General features: G+C 39.9%; 2 protein-coding genes across 2 annotated transcripts in view; one reads left to right on the forward strand and one right to left on the reverse strand.

Annotated features, from left to right (window-relative positions):
- Window positions 1-513: 513 nt before the first annotated feature.
- LOC131938409 (arginine kinase) overlaps window positions 514-27,065 on the forward strand; it is a 79,330-nt gene continuing 52,778 nt past the window's right edge. The window contains exons 1-2 of the mRNA XM_059296417.1: window positions 514-795; window positions 18,101-18,482. Of these exons, the coding sequence (XP_059152400.1) occupies window positions 18,194-18,482 (289 nt within the window). The 5' untranslated portion in view covers window positions 514-795; window positions 18,101-18,193. The remainder of the gene's footprint in view (window positions 796-18,100; window positions 18,483-27,065) is intronic.
- Window positions 2,956-3,345, reverse strand: LOC131938403 (putative PE-PGRS family protein PE_PGRS10). The gene has a single exon (XM_059296407.1). It carries the CDS (start codon window positions 3,343-3,345, stop codon window positions 2,956-2,958), a length of 390 nt encoding a protein of 129 aa, XP_059152390.1.

Below are 27,065 nucleotides of genomic sequence, written 5' to 3' on the forward strand. Positions count from 1 at the left end.
CCAGACAAGTGGCGGGGCTTAACTTTTCGCCCGTGCATTTTTTGCATTAATGGCAGTGCTGATCTGGACAAGACCCATCGCCTGAATGGTGAATTAAAAAAAAAGAATTGCTGGCCTAGTGAATAAGATTCCGCTACACAGCATTTGTGGGGGGGGGGGGGGGGAGATAGTGAGAGAGAGGGAGAGATTGGGCCTTTTCGATTTTGTGGTAATTTTATGTTTTTTTATGATCAGGCTTTGGCAACTACCACCAGTGTGTAGAGTCCGAAGATTTGCCTTATAAACAGAAAAAAAAATTGACCTTTTTTTTTAGGTAAACAAAAAACCAACATAATTTGTCGTCTGATGCGCATTCACAACGAGCGCAGACTGCAGAATCCCGTTAGGAAAAGAAAAAAAAAGTGGGGGGGGGGGGAGTGTAAAAGAAACAGCCAATCGTGTTTTGAGATTTCTCCACGCGTCTTGCTGGGCAAGAGATCCCGACCGCACTACACCTCTCCGTCCGCATCTGCTTCCGCCGGTGATGAGCGAGTGTGCGTGGCTTTTATTTTGGTGGCAAAAAGTTTATTTTCAATTTACAAGCAGGACACAGTCGCAGAGACGGAATTCAGGTGTCCGGTTTTGTGTGCGTGGATAATCTGTCATTCCTCTGTGTGAGTTTCTTGGTCTCTGAGCAAATATTCGTCAATTTTCCTTCAGGATAGCAGCATAATTTTTTTTCTGAGAGCTAACTGGACAAAGCTAGTGAAATCTAAACAGAAGAGTTCTAACGCTATTTTATTGTATACGACACAGGTAATGAGTGCTTTTACTATTTTTACTGTACTGCTTACTTTTGAATTGATGATTGTTCTATGATAACTAAAACTGTATATTGGTGATGATGTTTTGATATTTTATTGATATTGAAAAGAAAAGGTGAAGTATAATTCACAAAATATTCTCATAATAGTTGACATAATTATCACTTATGAGCAGTGGCGTAGCGAGGTCGGGTGTCACCCGGTGCGGCACTTAATGGTGTCACCCCCCAGAGGCGTAGCGACCCTTCCCGGGGACAAACTTTCAAATTTTCGATTTGCACCCCCCCCCCCCTCAAACTTTCGATTTGCACCCCCCTCAAACTTTCGATTTGCATCCCCCCCCCTCAAGTTTTTCTCTATATATTTTGTAATTTTTTGCCTTGGTGTCACCCCCCTAAATCGTGTCACCCGGTGCGGTCCGCAGCCCCCGCCCACCCCCCCCCCCCTCGCTACGCCTCTGCTTATGACTGGCTTATGAGTTTGACCCATAGAATATCTCTATGCTGGGGGTTAAGAGCCATTTCGAATATTCCTTTTCCCTTAATTTATTTAATGTAACATACGAAAGCTATATCTAACTTCTCAGCAGTGTTTCTTCCAGACTTTTTTCTCCGGGGGGGCACTTGAAATCTTCGGGGGGGCGGTAAACTTTCTTCGGGGGGGGCGGACACTGCTAAAAGTATATATTTTCTATATAAATTATATAAATTTCACTTCGTTCGGGGGGGCGGTAAAAATTTTTCGGGGGGGCAAAGCCCCCCCGAAGAGATGCCTGGAAGAAACTCTGCTTCTCAGACACTACATTAAAACAAATGTTATACGCGCACTTTTCCAGGCGTTTTAAAAAAAATATTTTTAGCCAGATATTTTAAAAAGAGTCCTGTTTACCAGTTGCAAAGGCCGCTTGTTGCTCCAGGGTTGCTTGCCCCTACCAGGTCTAGTCTAGATCTATAGGGTTAAGCATAAACTCCGGTCAGTTTCTAGATTTGAGTTCGCGGTTGTCTTTCGTACACCCAATTCCGCAATTATTTTTCCGTTATGGTTTTAAGAGAGAAAAACTATATGGGGAGGGGGGAATATATTGTCTGCATTAGGCGTCCCAAAAATGTTGCTACTAGTGTCTCTTTCAGACTTTTTTTCCGGGAGGGGGGAGCACTTGAAACTTTCTGAGGGGGAGGGGAGGGGCGGATTCTGGTAAAAGTATATGTTTCCTATATAAATTCTATCTCGTTCAGTGGGGGGGGGGGGGAGGGTACATGCTAAGGGTTACCCCCTCACGAAGAGATGGCCTGAAAGAAACTGGTCGCTACGCAACTGAGGGTCACCTGACACACCTATGCTGTGGGTGCCTGGGAGTCTGCCATTGAGCTACGAGATACAACTGTTGACTACTGTATATGGGGGAGAGGGAGGAGGGGGGGTTGATAATTTAACTAAAAATATTTTGTAAGTTGGTGTCACCGAAACAAAAACAAACGGGCCCAATACTAATCTTCCAGTGACCTACGCGAGGCTTCTGACACTGAATCATCAACGGATTAAAATTAGCAGCAATTATTGATATCATTTTCCTAGCTGTTCTCTGTATGGTGGTCTAACGTAGGAACAACCGGGCAACTTTTGATTGCAGCTAGATCTCTGGTCATGTTGTTTCAAGTGAATATGTTTCTCGACTATAAAACGACAAGAAATAGCTGAAAGACTATACCCTTACTTGAAAATATTCTCACACTACCTTTTTTTTCTCAGAGCCTCCCCCCCCCCTCCCATATCATTATCCATACTCAACTTCATTTGCGTAAGCAGTGGGGGTTTAAAGACGAGCCTGAACTCTAATGTTTGACCAAACTTTTATTTCTGCTTACCCTTAGATATACAAGACCAATAGTGTGAGATGTGCTATACCTGGTAACAGATATCTATGTGGTCCATGAGCTCTGTGGTTCATGTGACCCATGTGGTCCAACCCACATACCAGACCAAAAATAGACCATTCAGGCTCGACCACGTGACATTCCACAAATCTCGCTAATTATCAGCTTGTTAATGATACTTTTTTCGCTAATGAGCTATGATAGGACACCTCGTAGCGACCTATGCGAGTAAATTAAGATTGGCTAACGATATCGAGGTTTACCTGGCTATGTTCACCTCAATAGCTGGCCACGTTAACTCCTGCATCACTTACAGAGTTGGCCACACCACTGACACCGTTGGCCACACCAGTAACAACCCTGGCCACACCACTAACACCGTTGGCCACACCACTTACAGAGTTGGCCACACCACTTACACCGTTGGCCACACCAGTAACACCCCTGGCCACACCACTTACACCTCTGGCCACACCACTTACAGTGTTGGCCACACCAGCTCTGCTAGCCACACCACTGACACCCCTGGCCACACCAATGACACCCCTGGCCACACCACTGACTCCCCTGGCCACACAACTGACACCCCTGGCCACACCACTGACACCGTTGGCCACACCACTAACACCGTTGGCCACACCACTAACACCGTTGGCCACACCCAGCATTGTTTACAGATGGTCACCACCACCTCAACTAGTCTAGATCTACAGCTCCATGTATGGTAATATACAAGCATCAATCTCGCCACACCAATACTGAAAGAAAGGAGGTGAGGGGATGACATAGAAGTCAGAATTGTTTTCTGGAATCTAGTTTAAATAATTTATTCATGTTGTCATGATCAGTATTTTGCAACGAAATGAGACCAGTTACTGTTGTTAACATTGTAACGTGTAACATATCACCCTCTAGCACACACTGAGTCAACCAAATAGACACAGTGGTGATTGTAAAAAGGCAGAGGCCCCTTATATTTAAAGAGGATTATAGGTTGTTTGTTGTTTTTGAGTTGTTGTTTTTTTGTTTTTTTTAAATGCCGTCCATTAATGACGTAACTCATCCATGGGGTGGAGAGTGTTATAATATGTGTGACAATTGCTTTTACGCAGGAGAAGGGGTGGGGAAAGTAAGAAAATGCAAAGTTGCGTACATTTAAAAATTCTTACAAATAAATGAAAAGCAAGGGGCGGGCTGATAGCTATAGTTTCCATAGAGCTTTGAGTAGCACATTATGAAGGGAGTAGATACTTGTAATATTAGGAAAAGGAGAGGGGGTGGGATTCGTCTAAATTTGAATGAAGTCATCAATAGACTAGCCCTGATGGCGCATCCATTCATTCACGTCTACGGTTATATCATATTTCCTTATTTGGCCTGCATCGTGTTGATACATGTATTGCCATATGATCGCCTCCCCCCCCCCCCCAGTTTGCGAGCCCACCACGTCATTGATCTAATCCACCAGAACCCCTATATGTCATCTAATCCACTAGAACCCCTATATGTCATTTAATCCACTAGGGACCCTGCATGTCATCTAATCCACTAGAACCCATACATGTCATCTAATCCACATGGACCCCTATATGTCATCTAATCCATAAGGACCCCTATATGTCATCTAATCCACTAGAACCCCTATATGTCATTTAATCCACTAGGGACCCTGTATGTCATCTAATCCACTAGAACCCCTATATGTCATCTAATCAACTGAGACCCCTATATGTCATCTAATACAATAGGACCCATATATGTCATCTAATCCACTAGGACCCCTATATGTCATCTAATCAACTGAGACCCTTTTATGAGCGAATGTTTTCTCTCCTCATTAGGGTCGAAGTTTAGCAAGAAAAACACAACTGCTAATGAGATGACAATTAAATGTGTCATTATTTCATGTTTTTGTTGCTAATTGGATTTTCAGTTAATGAGAACCGGGACATAGGCTAGCAAGCAGACGCGAGGGTCCAGTTCTCGATTCGGTGGGGGTGGGGGGAGGGGGGTGATGGGGTGGGGGGGTTGTTGATTATAACAGTTTTGTAACCCCAGAATCACACATCAAGATTGGCTGGGACTGTTATTTGCTGGTGGCTGCGTAGGTCGTGGTGGTGTTGGGGAGGGGGGGGGGGGTTGTTAGGAGACGCCTAACCAGAACTGTAACAATGTAGCTGTCCATTCATTTTGTTACGTGTCACTAGTTACACAGGTGTCTTTGGGTATTGTCTGGTTCTTTATTAAAAGATCGATACTAATGTAACCATAACCAAAACGATACAGGAAATAGCACTCTCGTTCCACATATCTTACATAGTGGGGGCTAGAGAAAGAAAAGAAAATCGTGTTACACTTATTTCCCTTTAGGTTTAATTCACTTTATTTTCACTTATCTCCCCTGATGTTAGAAAACTAGTTTGAATGTAGTGCAGCAATTACTCGCGAACAAAAGCTGAAGTAGAACAAATGTCACTTGTCTTTGTGGAATATAGTTTGCACTATATCGTCATCTAGAAATACAGCACGATTGGTATAAATGTTAAATGTAAATGTTTCGGTCCGATTACAGTGAAACGCGGACGTTTTACGTTTTAACTAATCTGGGAAAAAAAAGTTTACTTAACAAATTAATTTACACTTATTTCTAGATGTTTTAGACCTAATTAGTTCCGTATAAAAATAAATAGTATTTTGATTCTTGTATGTTTAGGCCGAAGGAGATTTTTTGTAAATATAATCCAGAAGCAATTAGTCGATCAATCCTTACCTGAGCTGATTCAAGGGAGAGAAGCATCAACTCTTAATTAGGGGAGATAAATAGCAAATACATCTTGTGAAGACAACTTTTATTGTTTTCTAAATTTAAAAATAAAATTCTTTTAAAAAATTTTCTTTTTGTTTAAAGAAATAAATTAATATTAATTATAGCAATAACATTAAAACAAACTTATTTACCTAGAAATAAAAATGGCTCGTATTCTCATTACTGATTATCACATCTAAAACGGCAAATATTTGTCTCAGTGTTGATAGCCGCAGATAGAGTGCCTCGTATCAATGATGCATCCACTATTAATGTCAGTGCACTACGAGTGGCTGGCACAGTGCTGTAACACGGCAGGCGATTCACTGTGTCGTTTGACAAGTCTAATGTTGGCAGTTATTTTTTTCAATCTGACCTCAACCCTTTCCCTTATCTGAACTGTGACGCCCATCAATGCGTGACCATTGAACTTTGTGTGACGTGGCAACTGACGAGGCTTTGGAATGACGTCAAGCTATGGACAATACTAACTACAGGAATATGTAGGATAAAGATCATCAACCAGCATAATGGAATTTCATCTAAAATAAATCAGGTCTAAAAAAGATATATATTTGCTATTTAGAATTCGTCTCGGCTGGAAAAAAATGATTAATAATTTTGATGGAATGTATGTAAGTCATATATATATATATATATATATATATATATATATATATATATATATATATATATATATATATACATATATATATATATATATATATATATATATATATATAAATATATATATATATATATATATATATATATATGTATATTTTGCATAGCTTGCTTTACCTAGGCCCCCCACCACCCTTCCCACCCCAGCCTGTCTCGTACAGGTAACGATCTTATATCAGCCTCACCCCCCCCCCCCCCGTCACGTACAGGTAATGGCCCTATCTTAACTCACCCTGCTGAGATTTAACCGGTCTCTTGGTAATAAACAACGACAGAGGTATGTGGTCACCCTTTTTTTTTTACCTATATTGCGCTGGGAGGGGGTGGGGGAACAGAGGTTTTATAATGTAACGGGATGCCGGTGGGTACGGAGAGGGTTGTGGGGTGTGAGGTATGGGGAGCCGTGTATAGGGGGGGGGGGGTAACTGGGTCTGACGATGACGGATGATAGAGAATTCTGATATACATAAAAAACTAATCGGGAAGAGAACGATAATAGAAAGGCTGTGATGAGTCGAGAGATTTGACAGAATTCTATTGAGTGAAGGGTGTGTCTCGCAAGCCCACTGACACATCTCACCAGCCCAATGACACATGTCACTGACACATCTTACTGACACATCTCACTGACACATCTCACCGGCCTACTGACACATCTCACTGACACATCTTACTGACACATCTCACCAGCCCACTGACACATCTCACTGACACATCTTACTGACACATCCCTGTGACACATCTCACCGGCCTACTGACACATCTCACTGACACATCTTACTGACACATCTCACCAGCCCACTGACACATCTCACTGACACATCTTACTGACACATCCCTGTGACACATCTCACCGGCCTACTGACACATCTCACTGACACATCTTACTGACACATCTCACCAGCCCAATGACACATGTCACTGACACATCTTACTGACACATCTCACTGACACATCTCACCGGCCTACTGACACATCTCACTGACACATCTCACTGACACATCTCACCGGCCTACTGACACATCTCACTGACACATCTCACTGACACATCTCACCAGCCCACTGACACATCTCACTGACACATCTTACTGACACATCTCACTGACACATCTCACCAGCCCACTGACACATCTCACTGACACATCTCACTGACACATCTTACTGACACATCCCTGTGACACATCTCACCAGCCCACTGACACATCTCACTGACACATCTCACTGACACATCTCACTGACACATCCCACCAGCCCACTACACGTCTCACTAAACGCTTTGACAGAAGACCCATCGATTTTCTGGTTGCCAATGGAGATCTGAAAGTAGACGGCGTGAATACAGAGCAACATAAAACTCAGCTGTTGGTGTGGATATACAGCATCACATGTAAAATATATATTTTGAAATGTCCATATTAATATTTATGATACAATTGCACGTACAAGTACCATTGCGTTCACGAAAACAATACACACGTACACGTACATACAGGTATTTATTTAGACACGTTTACAGATGTATGTAGACATACATATACACATAATTTTTAAAAGCGCCGATGTACGAAAGACATCTTTCTGGGAGATCCAATCTTAGGTTAAGTTGGGACGACCCTAAATTCTCATGATACACACCAGTGTTTCTTCCAGACTTTTTTCTTGGGGGGGGGGGGGGGGCACTTGAAATTTTCGGGGGGAGGGGCGATAGACTTTCTTCGGGGGGGGGGGGCAGACACTGTTAAAAGTATATATTTTTTATATAAATTATATAAATTTCATATCGTTCGGGGGGGGGGGGGGCGGTAGAATTTTTCGGGATGGCTTAGCCCCCCCCCCCCACCGAAGAGATGCCTGGAGGAAACTCTGATACACACGTGCAAAGCTTTAGATGCACATTCATTTATCGCTTTCCGATGTAAAGAAAAATGCTTTAAAAATAATATTGTTCGCAGAAACTAAAAATTAAATAAAATTTATGAAATTTACTACTACTATTTAAAGAATTAGTTCTATTGAATTTTAATGGACTGTATTTCTGATTTAATTATTTTTACGAACTAACTTTTTGCATTAAAATTCGGTGCAAAAATGTGTATAGTTTTTTTTTTTTCGAATGTTAAGTTGGGCAGATTATTTAGCGATTAAATATCTGGTTTCAGCATGTATTTGTTTTTCCCTAAAAAAAAACAAAGACAACAAAGGTCTATCTTAGTTCAGGGAAAACTACTGAAATTATAGTTTGTAACCATAACAATCAGAGTATTAAATTAAAAAGAACTATCGGTCTCAAAATGCCTCCCCCCCCTTTCCCTTTGCGACTTCACTCCACTCTCCACCCCACATACTCTTACCTGGTGAGGCCACAGGCTAGTTTTGTAAACATATTATAGCCGGTGTCAACGTTTTAAAACAACCAAAATTTTTTTACAACACAAGTAGCACAATAGAGCATCTTACAGTATTGTTTTTTTTTTATATGTAAGGCTGTAACTTTTGGTAAAGTTGTAGCAATGTTCAGAGACTATTTTTAGGGGCAGCGCGAGGATTTAAGTTATTTGTATGGCTTGAGTTAGGATGGAGGTCATTTTAAACTACAGCTTTTAGACAGTCTGTCAGCGTTCTTCTGCACTAAGCAAAAACTTTAACAGTAAGCCTATAAGCGAAAAATGCCTTGTTAGTGCTGGTAACTTGATTTCTTTCCCTTTTATCTGGTTCAGGGTTGAAAGATTTGAGCGAGCTCCCAATTAGCATGACGTGTAGGGTCGGCGCGGTGTCTGTCGGGATCTGTCGGAATCTGTCGGGATTCTAGACATGTTTTGTTAGGTTAGCTGGAAGACAATGGTATTTTTTTCTGGGTGTATCAAAGTCGTGTAACATCTCCATACTGTGTGTATCAAAGTCTTGTAACATCTCTATACTGGGTGTATCAAAGTCTTATAACATCTCTATACTGGGTGTATCAAAGTCTTGTAACATCTCTATACTGGGTGTATCAAAGTCTTGTAACATCTCTATACTGGGTGTATCAAAGTCTTGTAACAGCTCTATACTGGCTGTATCAAAGTCTTGTAACATCTCTATACTGGGTGTATCAAAGTCTTGTAACATCTCTATACTGGGTGTATCAAAGTCTTGTAACATCTCTATACTGGCTGTATCAAAGTCTTGTAACATCTCTATACTGGGTGTATCAAAGTCTTGTAACATCTCTATCCTGGGTGTATCAAGGTCTTGTAACATCTCTATACTGGGTGTATCAAAGTCTTGTAACAACTCTATGCGGGGTGTATCAAAGTAAGCCTTATCTGTTACTAAAGCTATTCTATTATCGTTTATAATAATCAATATTAAAGTAATTATTTATCAAACAGTAATTATTTATCAAACCCGTTGCAGCGAATGCAATAGCTGGAAATGTAACTTTAAAACTAACAGGACAGGTTTTGTTAAAGAACAGAAATAAAACAAGTTCTAATTCCGGTAAAAATCGATAGAGGTCGACATTAGTTTCAAGTAATAAAAAGGTAAACACAATATTTCTACTTCATCACCCTCCCCCCTCGCCCGCGAAGTACATCCTCATTAAAGTTTAAACCATTTTTCCCCCTCCCCCCCACTTCCTCAATCCCTTCTGGAATACAACCGAGCCCTCGCGAGTATTACACTTGATATTGAGAGGGGGGACGGACCTTGAGCTAAATGGCCAAATTAAAATTGAAGGAAAGAGATTAAGATTGAACCTGACAATGTCCTCCTATTAAAGAACCGTTTACTCTTTTTTTTAAACTGATAGGGACAGGGGGGGGGGGGGTTGGGGTTGTGAACTTGTGGGGCTGGAGAGTATCATTAAAGGATTACCCCAGATATTGGGAACAAATTGATGAAAAACGAAGCTTTTAAAGCAACCGTTGTTTTTGAACATTTAACGAAATGTGTAAGATTTGATATGGAGAAAATGTTAATCTGTAAGTAATCTGTAAGGTGTAAGCACGTAAAAGAGGCAGCACTTTCGTGTTAATGGGACAATTATGTATTAAAAATATGAATATTATATTGTATGTGTATGTGTGTGTGCGTTTTAGGGCGTGCGTTAATCATATAAGAATGTAATTTTTGGTGCGTTTATGTGTATTTATGTGTGTGCGTGTTTCAATATGTTAAGTTGTTTTGAACCAAACTCCCATACCCCCGGGTACCCTGAATGTCTAGGAAAAATACCCGATACCCATGGGTACCCTAGATCTTCTTCTTCTTCTTAATTTTAGTGTTGGAAGGTATCCTTCCAAATCAATTAAGTATACGTGTCAACTGGTTATGCACCATTGAGGCCATTGACACCGATTTCAGCCTGCTTTTCTTTTTGGATTTGCTTCCATAGTATTTGTCCAACCAAGAACAAATTACGAGGCAAAAGTTGTTTGATTTAGGAGTTGTCTCTTCTAGAAAAGTGGCTGTCCTAAGCTAACGAGCCTCATCTGCCCGAGGGTATACTGAATGTTATAGACCAACCTCCCCTACCCCTAGGTACCTTGAATGTTATGGACCAGCCTCCCCTACCCCTAGGTGCGCCGAATGTTTTAGATCAAACTCCAATACCCTAGGTAATGTTATGGACCAACCTCCCCTACCCTAGGTAATGTTATGGACCAACCTCCCCTACAACAGGTAATGTTATGGACCAACCTCCCCTACCCCAGGTAATGTTATGGACCAACCTCCCCTACCCCAGGTAATGTTATGGACCAACCTCCCCTACCCCAGGTAATGTTATGGACCAACCTCCCCTACCCCAGGTAATGTTATGGACCAACCTCCCCTACCCCAGGTAATGTTATGGACCAACCTCCCTACCCCAGGTAATGTTATGGACCAACCTCCCCTACCCCAGGTAATGTTATGGATCAACCTCCCCTACCCCTGGGTACCCTGAATGTTTACTCCCAACCTGGCACTTTAACGAGGGAAAGGGTTCGGCATGCGCGCGTACTTTTTTCTACTCACGACCTTCACCTTGCGGCCAGCAGAAGCGTTGATCGCTATTCTCCCAGGTGATCGATCACACGAATATCCCGCGGGTGCTGCTGTATTGTGGGTAAATTTGTTTCACGGAGACTTTTTTTTTTGTTTACATCACAGAGTTAAATTTACCACGTTCAATTTAAAAAACGAGAACTTCATTTACTTAACGGAAGGAATTTCTATACATCTTTGTAAACCATATGGAACTGCGTGGCCTAGCGGTAAAGATCTGAACTGCTAACTCGAAAGTCTCGAGTTCGAATACGGGTTCAAGTAAGTTAGCACGATCTCATCGTAAGCCGAGGTCACAAAAACAGGCGAATTGTACTTCATGTGCCCCATTGACCGTCAGGTTCTAAAGGAGAACTTTACTTTTTTTTTGGTACACATTTTATATGATAATTTAGTTAAACATTCGACACAGACTTTCAAACACATCTTTTCCGTGAGCATCGTTTTTCATGACAAACTAGCTTAATTTCTTATCTTTTCAAACAAACTAGTAAAATTTCTTATCTTTACCAAGCAAACTAGTACAATATCTCAGCTTTACCAAGCAAACGAAAATAAATTTTACACGTGATTTGTATTAGGTAGATGGTGTAGTATTTCTGTTTGTTTATTTTAAAAGAATATCTCATGTGATACCCGGATGTCTTTACGCCCCTGGTGACAAAATAAAATATATATCAAGTGAGTTGTTGTATAAAATTTGCTCTATACCACCACACTACCCCACGTTATATAACAACATGCTACATCATCCCCAACCTTCTCCGTGTTGTTTAAATGAGCACTACCCCAGGATCTCCAAACATAGTGAAAGTTTTTTACTTGCTTTAAATAATGAAACCGGAAGTTAAACACGAGAGCTCCCTGTTGTTGTCTATATATATAATTCTCTTCTGGGTGACGCTAGAAAACAAGCTGTAAACGCGCTCCCTACCTCCCCCACCCCTACATGGTCTTAGTGAGCTGTGTTCACTCTAAATGGTTACAAACAGAGCCGGGCTTAGTGACGACTATTAGGGGCAGATAATTTAGTTTGAAACGATTTTAAACGTGGGGGGGGGGGGGGGGCAAGGAAGGGGGGAAGGGGAAAGGAAAGGGGGGGGTTGTGGTCCTTAACGAGCTACTTATAGTGTTTTAAAGAAATATTTTCAGTGGCAGCGTTGGTACTGTCGAATTCGCAAATTATGAATTACTGAAAAGTAGAAAAAAACAACAACTAAATAGCAGCGTATGTTATGCCGCGGGTCGGTTCGTAGCCTATATTCATGTAACTTGTATCATAATTGTGTTGTTTTAAATTAAATTCTATAGGCTTACACAACGCCAGGCCGCTTGGCTGGTCAGCGTGACATTTAGCACCAAGGTCACCCTAACCTGAATCATTGATCGATGTTAACGCTAAATCTCAGCGCGGCTTTTCCCCGATGACATAATGCCTATATATTCCTTCTTTTGTTCTACATTTTTCTCTATCCCCCCCCCCCCCTTCATAAAACTCTCCCTTCTCTGTCGAGAATGTGTGACACTTTGCTTGACAGACCCTCACCCCCCCCCCCCCCCCCACGCTATTCACAATTATTTTATAAATGGACGTGATTCTCCGCGGGGGGGGGGGGGGGGGGAGGGAGAGGGGGTGGACTAGCCCGCCGGTCTACCGGGAAAATTCCGGTGGGCTCCCAGGTAAAAAAAATCGAAGTCATTTTTTTTAAAAAGTAATTTGTGTCTTGAATTTCTATCGCTGAGGCTTTGATGGAGAAAATATGCAAGATGAAAATTTGTATCTGGGTTTGAGGGCCCCTATTTTGGATACAGCCAGTTCACCCCTGCTCTCTCGCTATGCTGTCACAAGCTGCTGTAGACATGCATGCCTAGTGTTCTGGGGTTTAAATAGCGTTCAGAATGTTCGACTTGACCAAAACAATGTAGGCTATGTGAGCTTCTTATATTATTATTATTTATTATTAGTATTTTATTTTAAATTTCTTTTAACTTTAGCAACTTTTGGTTTAAAAATAATCGGATATCGATTATTTTTTATTTGTTGATTTGTTTTTTTTAAATGAAGTTAAAATTTGAAATGAAAACAGAAACACGACAATAAGGAAACACGTTTTATCAAAGTGTCAGTTAGTTTCATTGTCTGACAGCAGTTATGGACTGCAAACAATGCTCGTTTATATTTTAATGTCACGTGACTGTCACGAGACCCATGGTCTCTATCAAGACAAACCCTCCCTATCCCACCCCTCCTGTTCCCACACTTTCCCCCTTTTCCTTATAACGAGTTTCATCATTGCAATGTCCTTTGTAAAAATAAACCGGGAGTTATCTCCCCTAAACTTTCTCGAATATTCTTATATAAAATAACAGGGGATGGGAACTCGGGCTATAGACATGATTTTTAATCCATTTTAAATACTTAAAGTTTTAAAAATAGAATAAAATCTCGTAGACAAATTAATTGCACACCAAGTGAACGCCAAATAAAAAAGCGCATAATGGTGCGCAATATTATTAGTACTTTTAAAATTTACATTAGTTTTTCGAGAAATCGGAAGTAGCGTAAAGTACTACTTCCAGTCAACGGAAATGACTCAAAATTTGATAGAAGGTAGAGAATTAGATCTTTTACTTACATATGAAATTTCATTTATCTATCTGAAATAGTACTCAAGTTATAGGCTTTTGAAAAATTCAAAGTAGGAAAAGTACCACTTCCGGTTATCGGAAATCGCTCAAAAGTTGATACGGATCTACGATTTTGATAAAATACTTATATATGAAATTTCATCAACCTAGCTGTAACGGTTCTCAAGTTATCGTGTTTACACACGGACAGACAGACACACAGACACACAGACACACAGACAGACACACAGACATACGGACAAGATTGCAAAATTATGTTTTTCCGTATCAGTGAGGTGTGAAACGTCGAGATTTGTAAAAATCTCGATTTTTTTTTTTTGCACGATTACAAGACTTTCTCTATACTTCGTATATACGAGAAAGTAAAAAAAGAAAGGATTAGCATTTTGAGAGTAATCTCCCTTTATTCTATTCATTCAGGAATTTGGAGTTTATTCCAATGTGGGATCTTCCAAAACAACACCAATCGAAAAAAAATGTATTAAATTTTATCGTTTATCGTTTATCACCTCATTTCTTACACGAATTATATCATTACCCACTGCAATCAGGCAACTAATTATAATTAGAAACAATCATGTCTGGGATCACCGCCAAACATCTTTAACATTTTCACCAACTCACATTCAATCTTTCTCACGACGACACAGAAAGTTAGCATCCCGCATGTCTGGCACGCTGTTAACTTGGTCACTCACGCCGTCAATACTAGCCTCTCATCTGGGGGGGGGGGTGTATCCACTACTAGCCTCCCATAAGGGGTGTATCCACAACTAGCTTCTCATCAGGGGTGAATCCACAACTAGCCTCTCATCAGGGGTGTATCCACAACTAGCTTCTCATCAGGGGTGAATCCACAACTAGCCTCTCATCAGGGGTGTATCCACAACTAGCTTCTCATCAGGGGTGAATCCACAACTAGCCTCTCATCAGGGGTGTATCCACAACTAGCTTTTCATCAGTGGTGTACCCACATCTAACCTCTCATCAGGGGTGTATCCACATCTAACCTCTCATCAGGGGTGTATCCACAACCAGCCCGTCATTACGGGGTGTATCCACAATTAGCCTCTCATCAGGGGGTGTATCCTCAACTAGCCTCTCATCAGGGGTGTATCCACAACTAGCCTCTCATCAGGGGTGTATCCACAACTAGCCTCTCATCAGGGGGTGTATCCACAACTATCAGTGACTTGGTCACGCATGACCGGCGCAGATAAGAGACTGTCTCGCCACGCCAATATCTGCCATCAAAAGTTATTATTCGATAACATTTTGTTATAGTGTAATTTATGCTATTAAATATTCACTTTAATTGTATCTGAATGTGCGTACATTTCCCCTGATTGTTCGACTATGAACATCTAAATCGGCGGAGGTCAAGACACACACCCGACTCATATGATTCACGATCGGATTTTGTCAGTGTGAATGATTAAGAAGGGTTCGGTGAATGCATATGAAACTGGGGGAGTGGGGGGGGGGAGTTTGGCGCTACAAAAAGGTTAAAAACCACTGATTTAAACATGATGTACCCAGGTCGATAAAAGTAAGCTGCTAACTAATCATTCATAACCAAGCCGTAACCTTAACCTTTTTACAATAAAACTATACTAACATCTTACATTATTTATAACAAGCCGTCACCCCTATTTTTGGAAACGTCCAATGTTGTAGAAGGGTTGGAGAAAGATAATTTTACGGAGTTCAACACCGCTGGTGAAGTACGTAACACAATTTATAAAAATAACTTGTTTCTATAACTATAACATAACAAAAAATATTTAAAAAAAACTTGTTTCTATACCAGTGTTCGATAAAATCATAACCGATAATTCAACGCTGTCGGTACATGCAGTGGCCTAGAGAGTCTTGGGATTGTAAACATCTTGTCCATACCATAATATTTACCATCAGGGGCCATCAGGGGCCGTCAGGGGCCGGGGGATGTTTATTTGAATGCTATTGTTTATATCATGGGGGGGGGGGGGTGATGGTTAAAAGGTAGAATCAAGGGGATCAATAGGGTCCAGGTATAGAGCTTCAATTAGGGTGTTATCTTTTGGAAGAGATGGAATCAATTAGGGTGTTATCTTTTGGAAGAGATGGAATCAATTAGGGTGTTATCTTTTGGAAGAGATGGAATCAATTAGGGTGTTATCTTTTGGAAGAGATGGAATCAATTAGGGTGTTATCTTTTGGAAGAGATGGAATCAATTAGGGTGTTATCTTTTGGAAGAGATGGAATCAATTAGGGTGTTATCTTTTAGATAAGAGGGCATCAATTAGGGTGTTATCTTTTCGATAAGAGGGCATCAATTAAGGTGTTATCTTTTCGATAAGAGGGCATCAATTAAGGTGTTATCTTTTCGATAAGAGGGCATCAAATAGGGTGTTATCTTTTCGATAAGAGGGCATCAATTAGGGTGTTATCTTTTCGATAAGAGGGCATCAATTAGGGTGTTTTCTTTTGAATGAGAGGGCATCAATTAGGGTGTTATGTTTTAGATAAGAGGGCATCAAATTAGGGTGTTATCTTTTGGATAAGAGGGCATCAATTAGGGTGTTATCTTTTGGATAAGAGGGCATCAATTAGAGTATTATCTTTTGTTTGGAAAAAGAATTAACTAGGGTGTTGTCTTTTCGGTAAAGATTGACACTGCATCGGTTAGGCAGTTCTAAGAACAACGAATCATTAATAATGTAAGTATAAGCAGACCAATTTGAAGAGTAATCGGCCTTAGAGGCAGATGCTACAACACGCGATGAATTAAAGTACGCTGCATAGGTGGAATGCTAAACATTCTAAGACTCCGTTTTGATGATTGTTCGTAGTAGCGCCGGCGTAAACATTGGCTGGCATAACTTGGAACACACCTCAATAGATTACATCGGGTCTACTACAGCAGTAAATACGAACCCCATGCAGGCCCCCTCCTCCTCATTTAACACCCCCTTCCCCCCTTTTCCCATACAACCTTATGACGTCAGCCCGTAGTGAATCCCGTAAACACGTAACAGTGTCATGTGCCACGTGTCTTTCATGTTCCTCCAATCAAATTCCAGCACGTGATTTTTTTTTAAAATGTACCTGAACGTGCCTTCTTCAAAGTACAGCCTTTTCTCCGTTGCTACGGAAAGACGCTCAGAAAATAAACATTAGCGTGTGATGTGGAGGTCTTGTAGTAACAGAACAAAACGATTAGGTTTTAAAAATCGGGAATTCCCGAGAGTAATATTCTTTACCTTGAAACTTAAAACAACTTTCAGTAACTTAAATAATTATTGCGTACATTAGGTTATTCCAGTGGCGTAGCGAGATCGGGTGTAACCCGGTGCGGCACTTAATGGTGTCACCCCCCCCCCCCCCCCAGAGGCGTAGCGACAAACTTTCAATTTTCGATTTGCACCCCCCCCCCAAACTATCGATTTGGTCGTCCCCCCCCCCCTCAAACTTTCGATTTGCACCCCCCCACCCTCCCTTCAAACTTTCGATTTGCACCCCCCTCCCTTCAAACTTTCGATTTGCACCCCCTCCCTCAAATTTTTCTCTATATATTTTGCTATTTTTTGCCTTGGTGCCACCCACCTAAATGGTGTCACCCGGTGCGGTCCGCACCCCCGCCCCCCCCCCCCCCCCCTCGCTACGCCTCTTGGTTATTCAAAGCTTCTATGTTTTATGGTGAAGTGTCTTTTTGTGAAGAAATAATATATAAAAAATTTAACGAACTGTCTACTGCGAAATCTTGATTGTTGAATGAAAGTAATATTACCAATATGCGTTTTAAAAACATATCAATGTTATTAAAAATCATAACACAAGTATAACTTGGAATATGTCGGCTATTTTGGCCGTACAGTTATTGTTTGAGAGATGTTTAAGACGAAGCAACAGATGACAATGTACGCGTGGTCTTAGTCAGCCTTCCAACTAAGGTTAGACAGAGAGATATCGGAGGCAATGAACTTATCCAAATACATTAGAACGCTGTTCATTGCCTCGTTCAACTGAACATTTTCACTGATCTGTCGAACGGGTTGGGGGGGGGGGGGAGTAAGAGCATAGATAGGATAGATGCAACGATTATATATATATATATATATATATATATATATATATATATATATATATATATATATATATATATATATATATATATATATATTCGTGTATAAAGTACTAAAACGGTACTATGTCACCAATGTTGTTACCTCTACTAAAAGATTTCTCACACTTCCTACTTTACAGACAGAAGCAGCTGACCAACACAACTGACCAACACAACTGCCCGTCACAACTGACCAACACAACTGACCATCACAACTGACCATCACAACTGACCGCCATGGCTGACACTGAAACCCCTGCGGCACCAGCCAACGAAGAAACAACAGAAAACCAGGTGGAGGAGACCCCGACAGAAAACTCCACCTCGGCTCCGGCTGTGGAAGCTGCGGCTCCGGCTCCCGAGAAGCCGGCGGCCGTGAACGAGGCCCAGGCCTTGTTCAAGGCCCTGACGGCAGCCACCGACTGCCGCTCCCTGCTCCACAAGCACCTGACCCAGGCCGTCTTCGACAAGATCAAAGACAACAAGACCAAGCTCGGTGGAACTTTAGCCGACTGCATACGGTCAGGTAGGTTACAGTTAGAAACAAATATTCCTCCTCTGTAAATTGCCTGATGTCCTACCCAAAATTTCCTGGTATTAAATGGTCACATGTCAACCACAAATCTTACCGGTATATAAATGGACAGATTCCTACCCAAATCTTCCTGGTATATAAATGGTCAGATGTCCACGACAAATCTTACTGGTATATCAATGGTCAGATGTCCACCACAAATCTTCCTGGTATGTAAATGAGCCCTACCAAAATCTTCCTGTTATGTAAATGATTAAGCGTCCTACCCAAATCTTCCTGGTATGTAAATGATTAAGCGTCCTACCCAAATCTTCCTGGTATGTAAATGATTAAGGGTCCTACACAAATCTTCCTGGTATGTAAATGATTAAGGGTCCTACCCAAATCTTCATGGTATGTAAATGATTAAGCGTCCTACCCAAATCTTCCTGGTATATAAATGATTAATGGTCCTACCCAAATCTTCCTTGTATGTAAATGATTAAGGGTCCTACCCAAATCTTCCTTGTATGTAAATGATTAAGGGTCCTACCCAAATCTTCCTGGTTTGTAAATGATTAAGGGTCCTACCCAAATCTTCCTTGTATGTAAATGATTAAGGGTCCTACCCAAATCTTCCTTGTATGTAAATGATTAAGGGTCCTACCCAAATCTTCCTTGTATGTAAATGATTAAGGGTCCTACCCAAATCTTCCTTGTATGTAAATGATTAAGGGTCCTACCACAATCTTCCTGGTATGAAAATGATTAAGGGTCCTACCCAAATCTTCCTGGTATGTAAATGATTAAGGGTCCTACCCAAATCTTCATGGTATGTCAATGATTAAGGGTCATACCCAAATCTTACTGGTATGTAAATGATTAAGGGTCCTACCCAAATCTTCCTGGTATGTAAATGATTAAGGGTCCTACCCAAATCTTAATGGTATGTAAATGATTAAGGGTCCTACCCAAATCTTCCTGGTATGTAAATGGTTAAGGGTCCTACCCAAACTTCCTGGTATGTAAAAGATTAAGGGTCCTACCCAAATCTTCCTGGTATGTAAATGATTATGGGTCCTACCCAAATCGTCCTGGTATGTAAATGATTAAGAGTCCTACCGAAATCTTCCTGGTATGTAAATGATTATAGATCCTACCCAAATCTTCCTGGTATGTAAATGATTAAGGGTCCTACCCAAATCTTCCTGGTATGTAAATGATTAAGGGTCCTACCCAAATCTTCCTAGTATGTAAATGATTATGGGTCCTACCCAAATCTTCCTGGTATGTAAATGATTATAGGTCCTACCCAAATCTTCCTGGTATGTAAATGATTAAGGGTCCTACCCAAATCTTCCTGGTATGTAAATGATTAAGGGTCCTACCCAAATCTTCCTAGTATGTAAATGATTATGGGTCCTACCCAAATCTTCCTGGTATGTAAATGATTATAGGTCCTATCCAAATCTTCCTGGTATGTAAATGATTAAGGGTCCTACCCAAATCTTCCTGGTATGTAAATGATTAAGGGTCCTACACAAATCTTCTTGGTATGTAAATGATTAAGGGTCCTACCCAAATCTTCCTGGTATGTAAATGATTAAGGGTCCTACTAAAATCTTCCTGGTATGTAATGATTAAGGGTCCTACCAAAACCTTCCTGGTATGTAAATGATTATGGGTCCTACCCAAACCTTCCTGGTATGTAAATGATTATGGGTCCTACACACATCTTTCTGGTATATAAATTGTTGTATTACACAAATCTTCCTGGTGTTTTAAATGATCAAATGTCCTACACAAGGACACTGTATTTGCTGTTGAGCGGTCCTACCTAGTCTATAATATTGCGCTTTTGCCGTACAAATCTACAGTTGCATTTGAACAGGTAAGTTTCTCCGTCTAGCCAATACCGGGCCACACCATTTTAACCATAAATCCCCCAGACCGTAAACTGTTCTAAACTGCTTGAGCTTCCACTAAACACAACACCAACGTTTACATAGAAGCAACATTGATTAAAAATGGCATTGCACTTTACATTAATGAAATGTTTATTATGTGTCTAAAAACAAAACATTATTAACATTTAAATTCCTTTTAGCGTTTTGAGTTAGATTTATTTTTTTCTACATCTTGATTTATAAAAAATTGAAGAGCATCAACTCTAAACTTGTCCAAGACGTTTGCCTTTTTAGAGTTACAACTAGTTTATTTTTTTTCCTCAAAATTTTAGCACATTTTTCAAATCTGTGTAATGGACAAACCATAATGGTTAGTAACATGAGACTGGTTCAAACTATAGCCATACATGTTTTTTAGATGCATGGAAAGTGTTACAGCTGTATACTCGATAAATTTGTTCTACAGTTGAGGTCATTTTTCGTATTGTATTGTTTACATTTTCTAATGAAAAAAAAAATCTTTACTTCAAACACAAACTTATTTCTATACATTTTCCATGTAATAGTACATGTAAGCTATACTGGTACCAAATTTGCCATTTATATGTAGGTCTAATATTTCTTTTTGGTAAATGTTTTAGTAATGTAACTACGTTCTGGTTGTATCTGCTAACTTAATGTAACTTTTGTTTGTGACATGCTTCTAGCAGTAGCTCTAATAACAATTTTTAACGCAAAATGTTTATGTCACGTTTCAGCCCTGTTTTGCACTATCGTAAACACGCACATAAACTTTTTAAAAATTAGTTATAAATAACCCAGAATTGCGCATGCGTAAAGTCATAAATTATGAACAAGCTATCTGAGCGTATGATGTCAGCCTACCAGGAATTCGCCAAGGCTTGTGGGTGAGCCGTTTTGGGGTCACGTGGTTTGTTACGTCAAGTTTTGCTATTATTCACATCTTACCCCATCATCGAACAGAGTAGTATTACGTCAAGTTTTGCTATTATTCACATCTTACCCCATCATCGAACAGAGTAGTATTACGTCAAGTTTTGCTATTATTCACATCTTACCCCATCATCGAACAGAGTAGTATTACGTCAAGTTTTGCTATTATTCACATCTTACCCCATCATCGAACAGATTAGCCGCGACCTTGGCCTACCTGGCACAGTGACGTCAGACCACCGTCATGCGCGGTGATAGATTGGGGGAGGGCAAGACAGTAGCGATTTAACAATATTGTGTCAAAATATAACGGCATATTATAAAACTGATTTGATTTTGATTTTTTTATGCTAATCTCGAGTTGTGTAAGGAACCTTGCACATAATGATCCTGTTACCAAATTGAGATAATTTAATAATTTTTTACCATCTCTACCCCATGTTCCGTTATTTCCATTAACAACCCCCCTCCATAGTATCAAAACGTTATGAAGAACCACGCCACACCCTTCTCCACCCCCACAAATTGTTACCACAAAAACTTTGTGATGTAAAAAAAATAATTTAAAATTTGCTTTTTTACATCAACTTTTGAAAAAGTTAAGAAGTTATCGCTAAGATATATGTGTGTTCTATTCTATCCGAACATTCTTTGCAACAGAACTTGCATTTTAAAAAAAAAATGATTTTAAAAACCCTATACAACGTTATATCAAAAATGTATATTTTAAAACAGCAACAACCAGCTGAGGTTGTTAAAGGTAATTGTTTCAAAATGTATTGTATAAGTCGTGTTCTCCTAGTCATCGTTTGGGATTTAAATTTAACACAACCCGTTTTATTAGTATTTACTTTTTTACATGCCGAGTTTTAATACTATCACGATGTAACCCATAGAGTTTATCCAGCAAGGATTTAAACCCTGTTTCAATGTTTATATTGATTCAACATTTCTGTTCTGTTCGCATGCACCTGTTTTATCACTTACCTGTTGTAGCATCGCAGGTCTAACGCTGGGGTAGGAACGATAACTAACAGCAAAAGGGAGACAATTCTTTCAAACGTAGTAACGATAACCCATTCAAGAAAAGACCGATAACTCGTTTTGACGTATTTATAGAAAGACCGGTAACTCTTTCAGCATTTTTTTAAAGAGTTTGGGAAGAAGGAAGCTGAAATGAGTCAGAGATAATATAAAATACCTGATCACATATCAACACACGCCGAGAATTTTACATGGATGTCCTTGAAGAATCTGATATATCTGGGTGAGTTGAGTCATCAACATGGCTCATCTTTATCTAGTAGTAGCTTTACAAATTTGAAACACATTCAAGGACACATTTTAGATCCACTCCGTTATAAATCACCAGCTTACCAATACCTAGACGGCACATAATAGGAAAGACAAAAAGTAAATTCTATTATTTTTTTCTTCTTCTTCTTCTTTCTTAAATGTATTGTTGGATGGGATTTCCTCTAACAATGTTAAGTATTGCATGTCAACTTGCTATAGACCTTTGACTTCGATTTCAGCCTAATTAACACGTTTTTCTTAACTCAGCTTCGCGTTTGTTTGTTTGTGGGTTTGTTGTTAAAATTGACAACGAAAATTAGCCCACTTCTGATTGCTCTAGACATCTGAAATTCGGCATGCAGGCTATTTTCGCCTAACAATTTCAGATGCAATCATAAAAACTAGCAATGAGAGACCTAAATTAGCTTAATTAAATTACGCCCCAAGGACCCTAAAATTGAGGACATGATTTCAAAAGCAAAAATAAATTATCAATCCAGATTTATCAAAACAAAACTAAGAGGTTTTATCAGTGGCGGAGTGGTCTAGCGCTAGAGAGTTGGACTGCTAACCCGTTAGTCTCGAGTTAGAATCCGGGTTTAAGTCAGTAGACCGTCCCTGAGTCCACCCAATTCTGATGGATACCTAAAAAATCCTCTAAAGCTTTATGTATTTAAAAACACTTAGTCAAGTCATACTTAATCAAGTCATTAGATAAAGTAGAAAATAAACTATATAAAAACTTTTAAAAAACCACGTTTTTCATGTGTAGCAACGGACTAAAAAGGAGAAAATAAAATACTTAAAAAAAAACTTTTAAAAAAACCACGTTTTTCTTGTGGACTAAAAAGTAGAAAATAAATTTTTCTTCCGACCCTAGGGGATCTACCAATGACTGCTCGTAAATTTTGTGCTTCATCGAGCTGTGCAGGTTCTTGTGATGACTGTTCATACATTTGATGACAAAAAACGTGGGTCGTGCAGATGGGTCGGGAAATTTGATGGTGAACGTACCCACGTTTTTTGTCATCAAATGTATGAACAGTCATCACAAGAACCTGCACAGCTCGATGAAGCACAAAATCTACGAGCAGTCATTGGTAGATCCCCTAGGGTCGGAAGAAAAAATTATTTTCTACTTTTTAGTCCACAAGAAAAACGTGTTTTTTTTAAAAAGTTTTTTAAAAGTATTTTCTTTTCTTTTTGGATTTGCTCCCATAGCCTTTGCCCACCCAACAACAATCAACAATGCAGCAATTGTTTGCTTTTTGGAGTGAACTCTCCTAGATGGGTTGCTGTCCCCAGATCTGTCCGGGGTTTCGAACTCGGGACTCTTCGGTTTAGCAACCATGAGCTTTTATCGGAGGGACCTCGCCGAGCCCAGTAAATCTATTAAAAGTTGCGTTATTATTTTTATTTTTTTACTTCTGGCTGTACTATGATCACTTTAAAATTTCAGTGTGAGAATCATCGATGGCTAGGTCACGTGGTCACGGGGTCACGTGTTCGCGGAGCCGAAGAAGAAAATAAATGGACGTAACGTTTACCCCTAATGTCAACATGCCGACGTCAATTGCTATTTATATCCAATAAGGCTGGCACTTATTTACGCGTGGCAGTATTTTTTCAACTAGAACCTCGGTCAGAGGCTATGGCCTGCTGCGGCATTGTGCGCGAGAATTTAGAATAAACACATCGTAAGACGGATTAGTTTATGCGTCTTTTCTTCAAGCATTTTCCTTTTTTTTTTTTTTTTTTTTTTTGAAAAAAAAAGTTAAAATTTTCGAATTTTTTGTAAGTTACTGCGAAGATAAGTTAAACATGCATGCAAAATTTAAAAATATCCTTGGCAGTGTAATTGATCGTTTCTGCAGCAGGTCCTATAGTAAACAACGTATGTGCACATACAATGGAAATTTATCTTTGCCCTAACTATTTTTATTTTTGTTATTACTTTTTAAACTATTATTATTGTAACAAGAGATTTAAACTACCAGTGTACTAGATATGTAGGAACCCTTAATGTAACAAAAGATTTAAACTACCAGTGTACTAGATATGTAGGAACCCTTAATGTAACAAAAGATTTAAACTACCAGTGTACTAGATATATGCAGGAAACCTTAATGTAACAAAAGATTTAAACTACCAGTGTACTAGATATGCAAGAAACCCCCTTAATGTAACAAGAGATTTAAACTACCAGTGTACTAGATATGTAGGAACCCTTAATGTAACAAAAGATTTAAACTACCAGTGTACTAGATATGCACGAACCCTCAATGTAACAAAAGATTTAAACTACCAGTGTACTAGATATATGCAGGAAACCTTAATGTAACAAAAGATTTAAACTACCAGTGTACTAGATATATGCAGGAAACCTTAATGTAACAAAAGATTTAAACTACCAGTGTACTAGATATATGCAGGAAACCTTAATGTAACAAAAGATTTAAACTACCAGTGTACTAGATATATGCAGGAAACCTTACTGTAACAAAAGATTTAAACTACCAGTGTGCTAGATATGACAAGAGATTTAAACTACCAGTGTACGAGCCCGTTTGACCTTGGGCTCATCCTACGTGATTCACTGTTTCAGATGTTATTACACTCGCGTTATCTCGTCGTGTGCCGCGAGATCTTAAGTAGAGGTGGGCGGCGGTGGGGGGTGTGGGGGAGCTAATGGCTGTGGGGGGGGGGGGAGAGATTGGTTATCTCACGGGAGATAAGCACACCTGGAAGGTAGCCGCCATTTTATTGTCACTTTATTAGTGGCCGAGTTAATTAGCAGCCGGTGAGTGGAGTTTTAACTCATGGCTAGAGGGTGGGAGAGTAGTCATTGAGTTGCACTATTGGCAACCCGTTTTGTAAATGTCCTGACAGCCCGTCTTGTGGGTGAGATCTGTCTCAGTCTCTTTGACAACCTGTCTCATAATTTGACTGGCAACCTGTCTCATTGACAACCTGTTTTATAGTTTCTGTGTCAACATGTCTCGCTGACAACCTTTCTAATTGAAAACCTGTCTCAATGTTAACCAGTCTCATTCTCAACAACATATCTTTCTGACAACCAGTCTCGTAGTCTCAATGACTACCTGTTATTTGACAACTTGTCTTATTGACAACCCGTCTCATAATCTGACTGCCAACCTGTCTCATAGTCTGACTGCCAACCTGTCTCATTGACAACCTGTTTAGTAGCTGTACCGGTACAATGTCTACAGACCGTGACCTAATTATTATTTTAAAAAATCTACACATTATAATTTCTTTATTCCTTGTAATTTACTCACAGGAAAATCAGGCTATCTGATCTAGGTATTCAAGTGCCCATCTTTCATACAGATTTTAAAACGTGTAAGATAAAATAAAGCAATTTAACCAAACGCCTATAATCATTCATAAATAAGAGCTTTGCATAGAAAAATTGGTGTGGAAATATGAAAACGCCCATATTATTTCCCTTATGCACCACAACAACAAAACAACAACACATTCGCAACTTGTTATTTGAAAACACATTTTATTTTTAAAACAAATACTCTAACGAGAAACACAAATATGTCTGTGTCAATAATTCCCAACTTTAAAAAAAAAGTTTTATCGGTAGGGTGGGGATGGGTGGGGTGGGATTCCTTCCATGTCAAGGCCAAGTGTAAAGAAATACTCAGCTGGCACTGGAAACTACCCGGGAAGGACAAAAACTAACAAATAAACAGACGATTTACCTGTAGGTCTAGGTGCGAGCCTGTCAGTTTCCGCCAGGTACGGGAGAAAGCTTGTCTCAAGATGGAGGAGATTCAAACAAAAAATACGTTCTCAGATATAGATAATAGAGGTGGTGAGTAGAACACACAGGGGGAGAACTTATACAAATTGAAGGCAGCGATTATTTGACAGTCGGTAAGGGAGGTAACAACTGTGGAGGGAATAAGGGAGGTAACTACTCTGGGGGTAAAATAGTATAGACTGTACTGTAGTAGCTGAATTGCTGAATATTTCGGAGAAGTGCCCAACCGGAAGCAGAATCCAGTAACGCTGTTTTCGATCAGATATATTTAAAAATATCGTTCTCTGTTGTTTTTTTTTATTACTTCCGAAATTAAATCGTCTAAAACGAATTGTTTGGAAAACAATTATTTTATTTTCTAAAAATAGCTCAAAAGATTTTTTAAAAATGTGATTTGAACCAAAATAAGAAGAAACCGGAAGCACGTGTTTACACGTGGCTAGGAAGGCGGATGCACAACTAGTGTCTTTTATCTGAGCTAGTATAGCTTTTGTTTATTTTCTTCCAACGGAGTCTTACGGACACAAGCAGAGTTTCTTCCAGGCATCTCCTCGGGGGGAGGGGGGGGGAAGGGGGGGGGGGGGCTACCGAAAAAAGTCTACCGCCCCCCCCCCCCCCCCCGAACAAAATGAATTTATATAG

Source organism: Physella acuta, unplaced genomic scaffold (genome assembly GCF_028476545.2).
Source record: "Physella acuta isolate Inbredline_101_S28 unplaced genomic scaffold, ASM2847654v3 ptg000243l, whole genome shotgun sequence".
Taxonomy (NCBI): Eukaryota; Metazoa; Mollusca; class Gastropoda; family Physidae; genus Physella; species Physella acuta.

Coding starts and splice junctions, on each gene's coding strand:
- LOC131938403 (XM_059296407.1), bottom strand. CDS start 3,345: ATGCTGGGTGTGGCCAACGGTGTTAGTGGTGTGGCCAACGGTGTTAGT.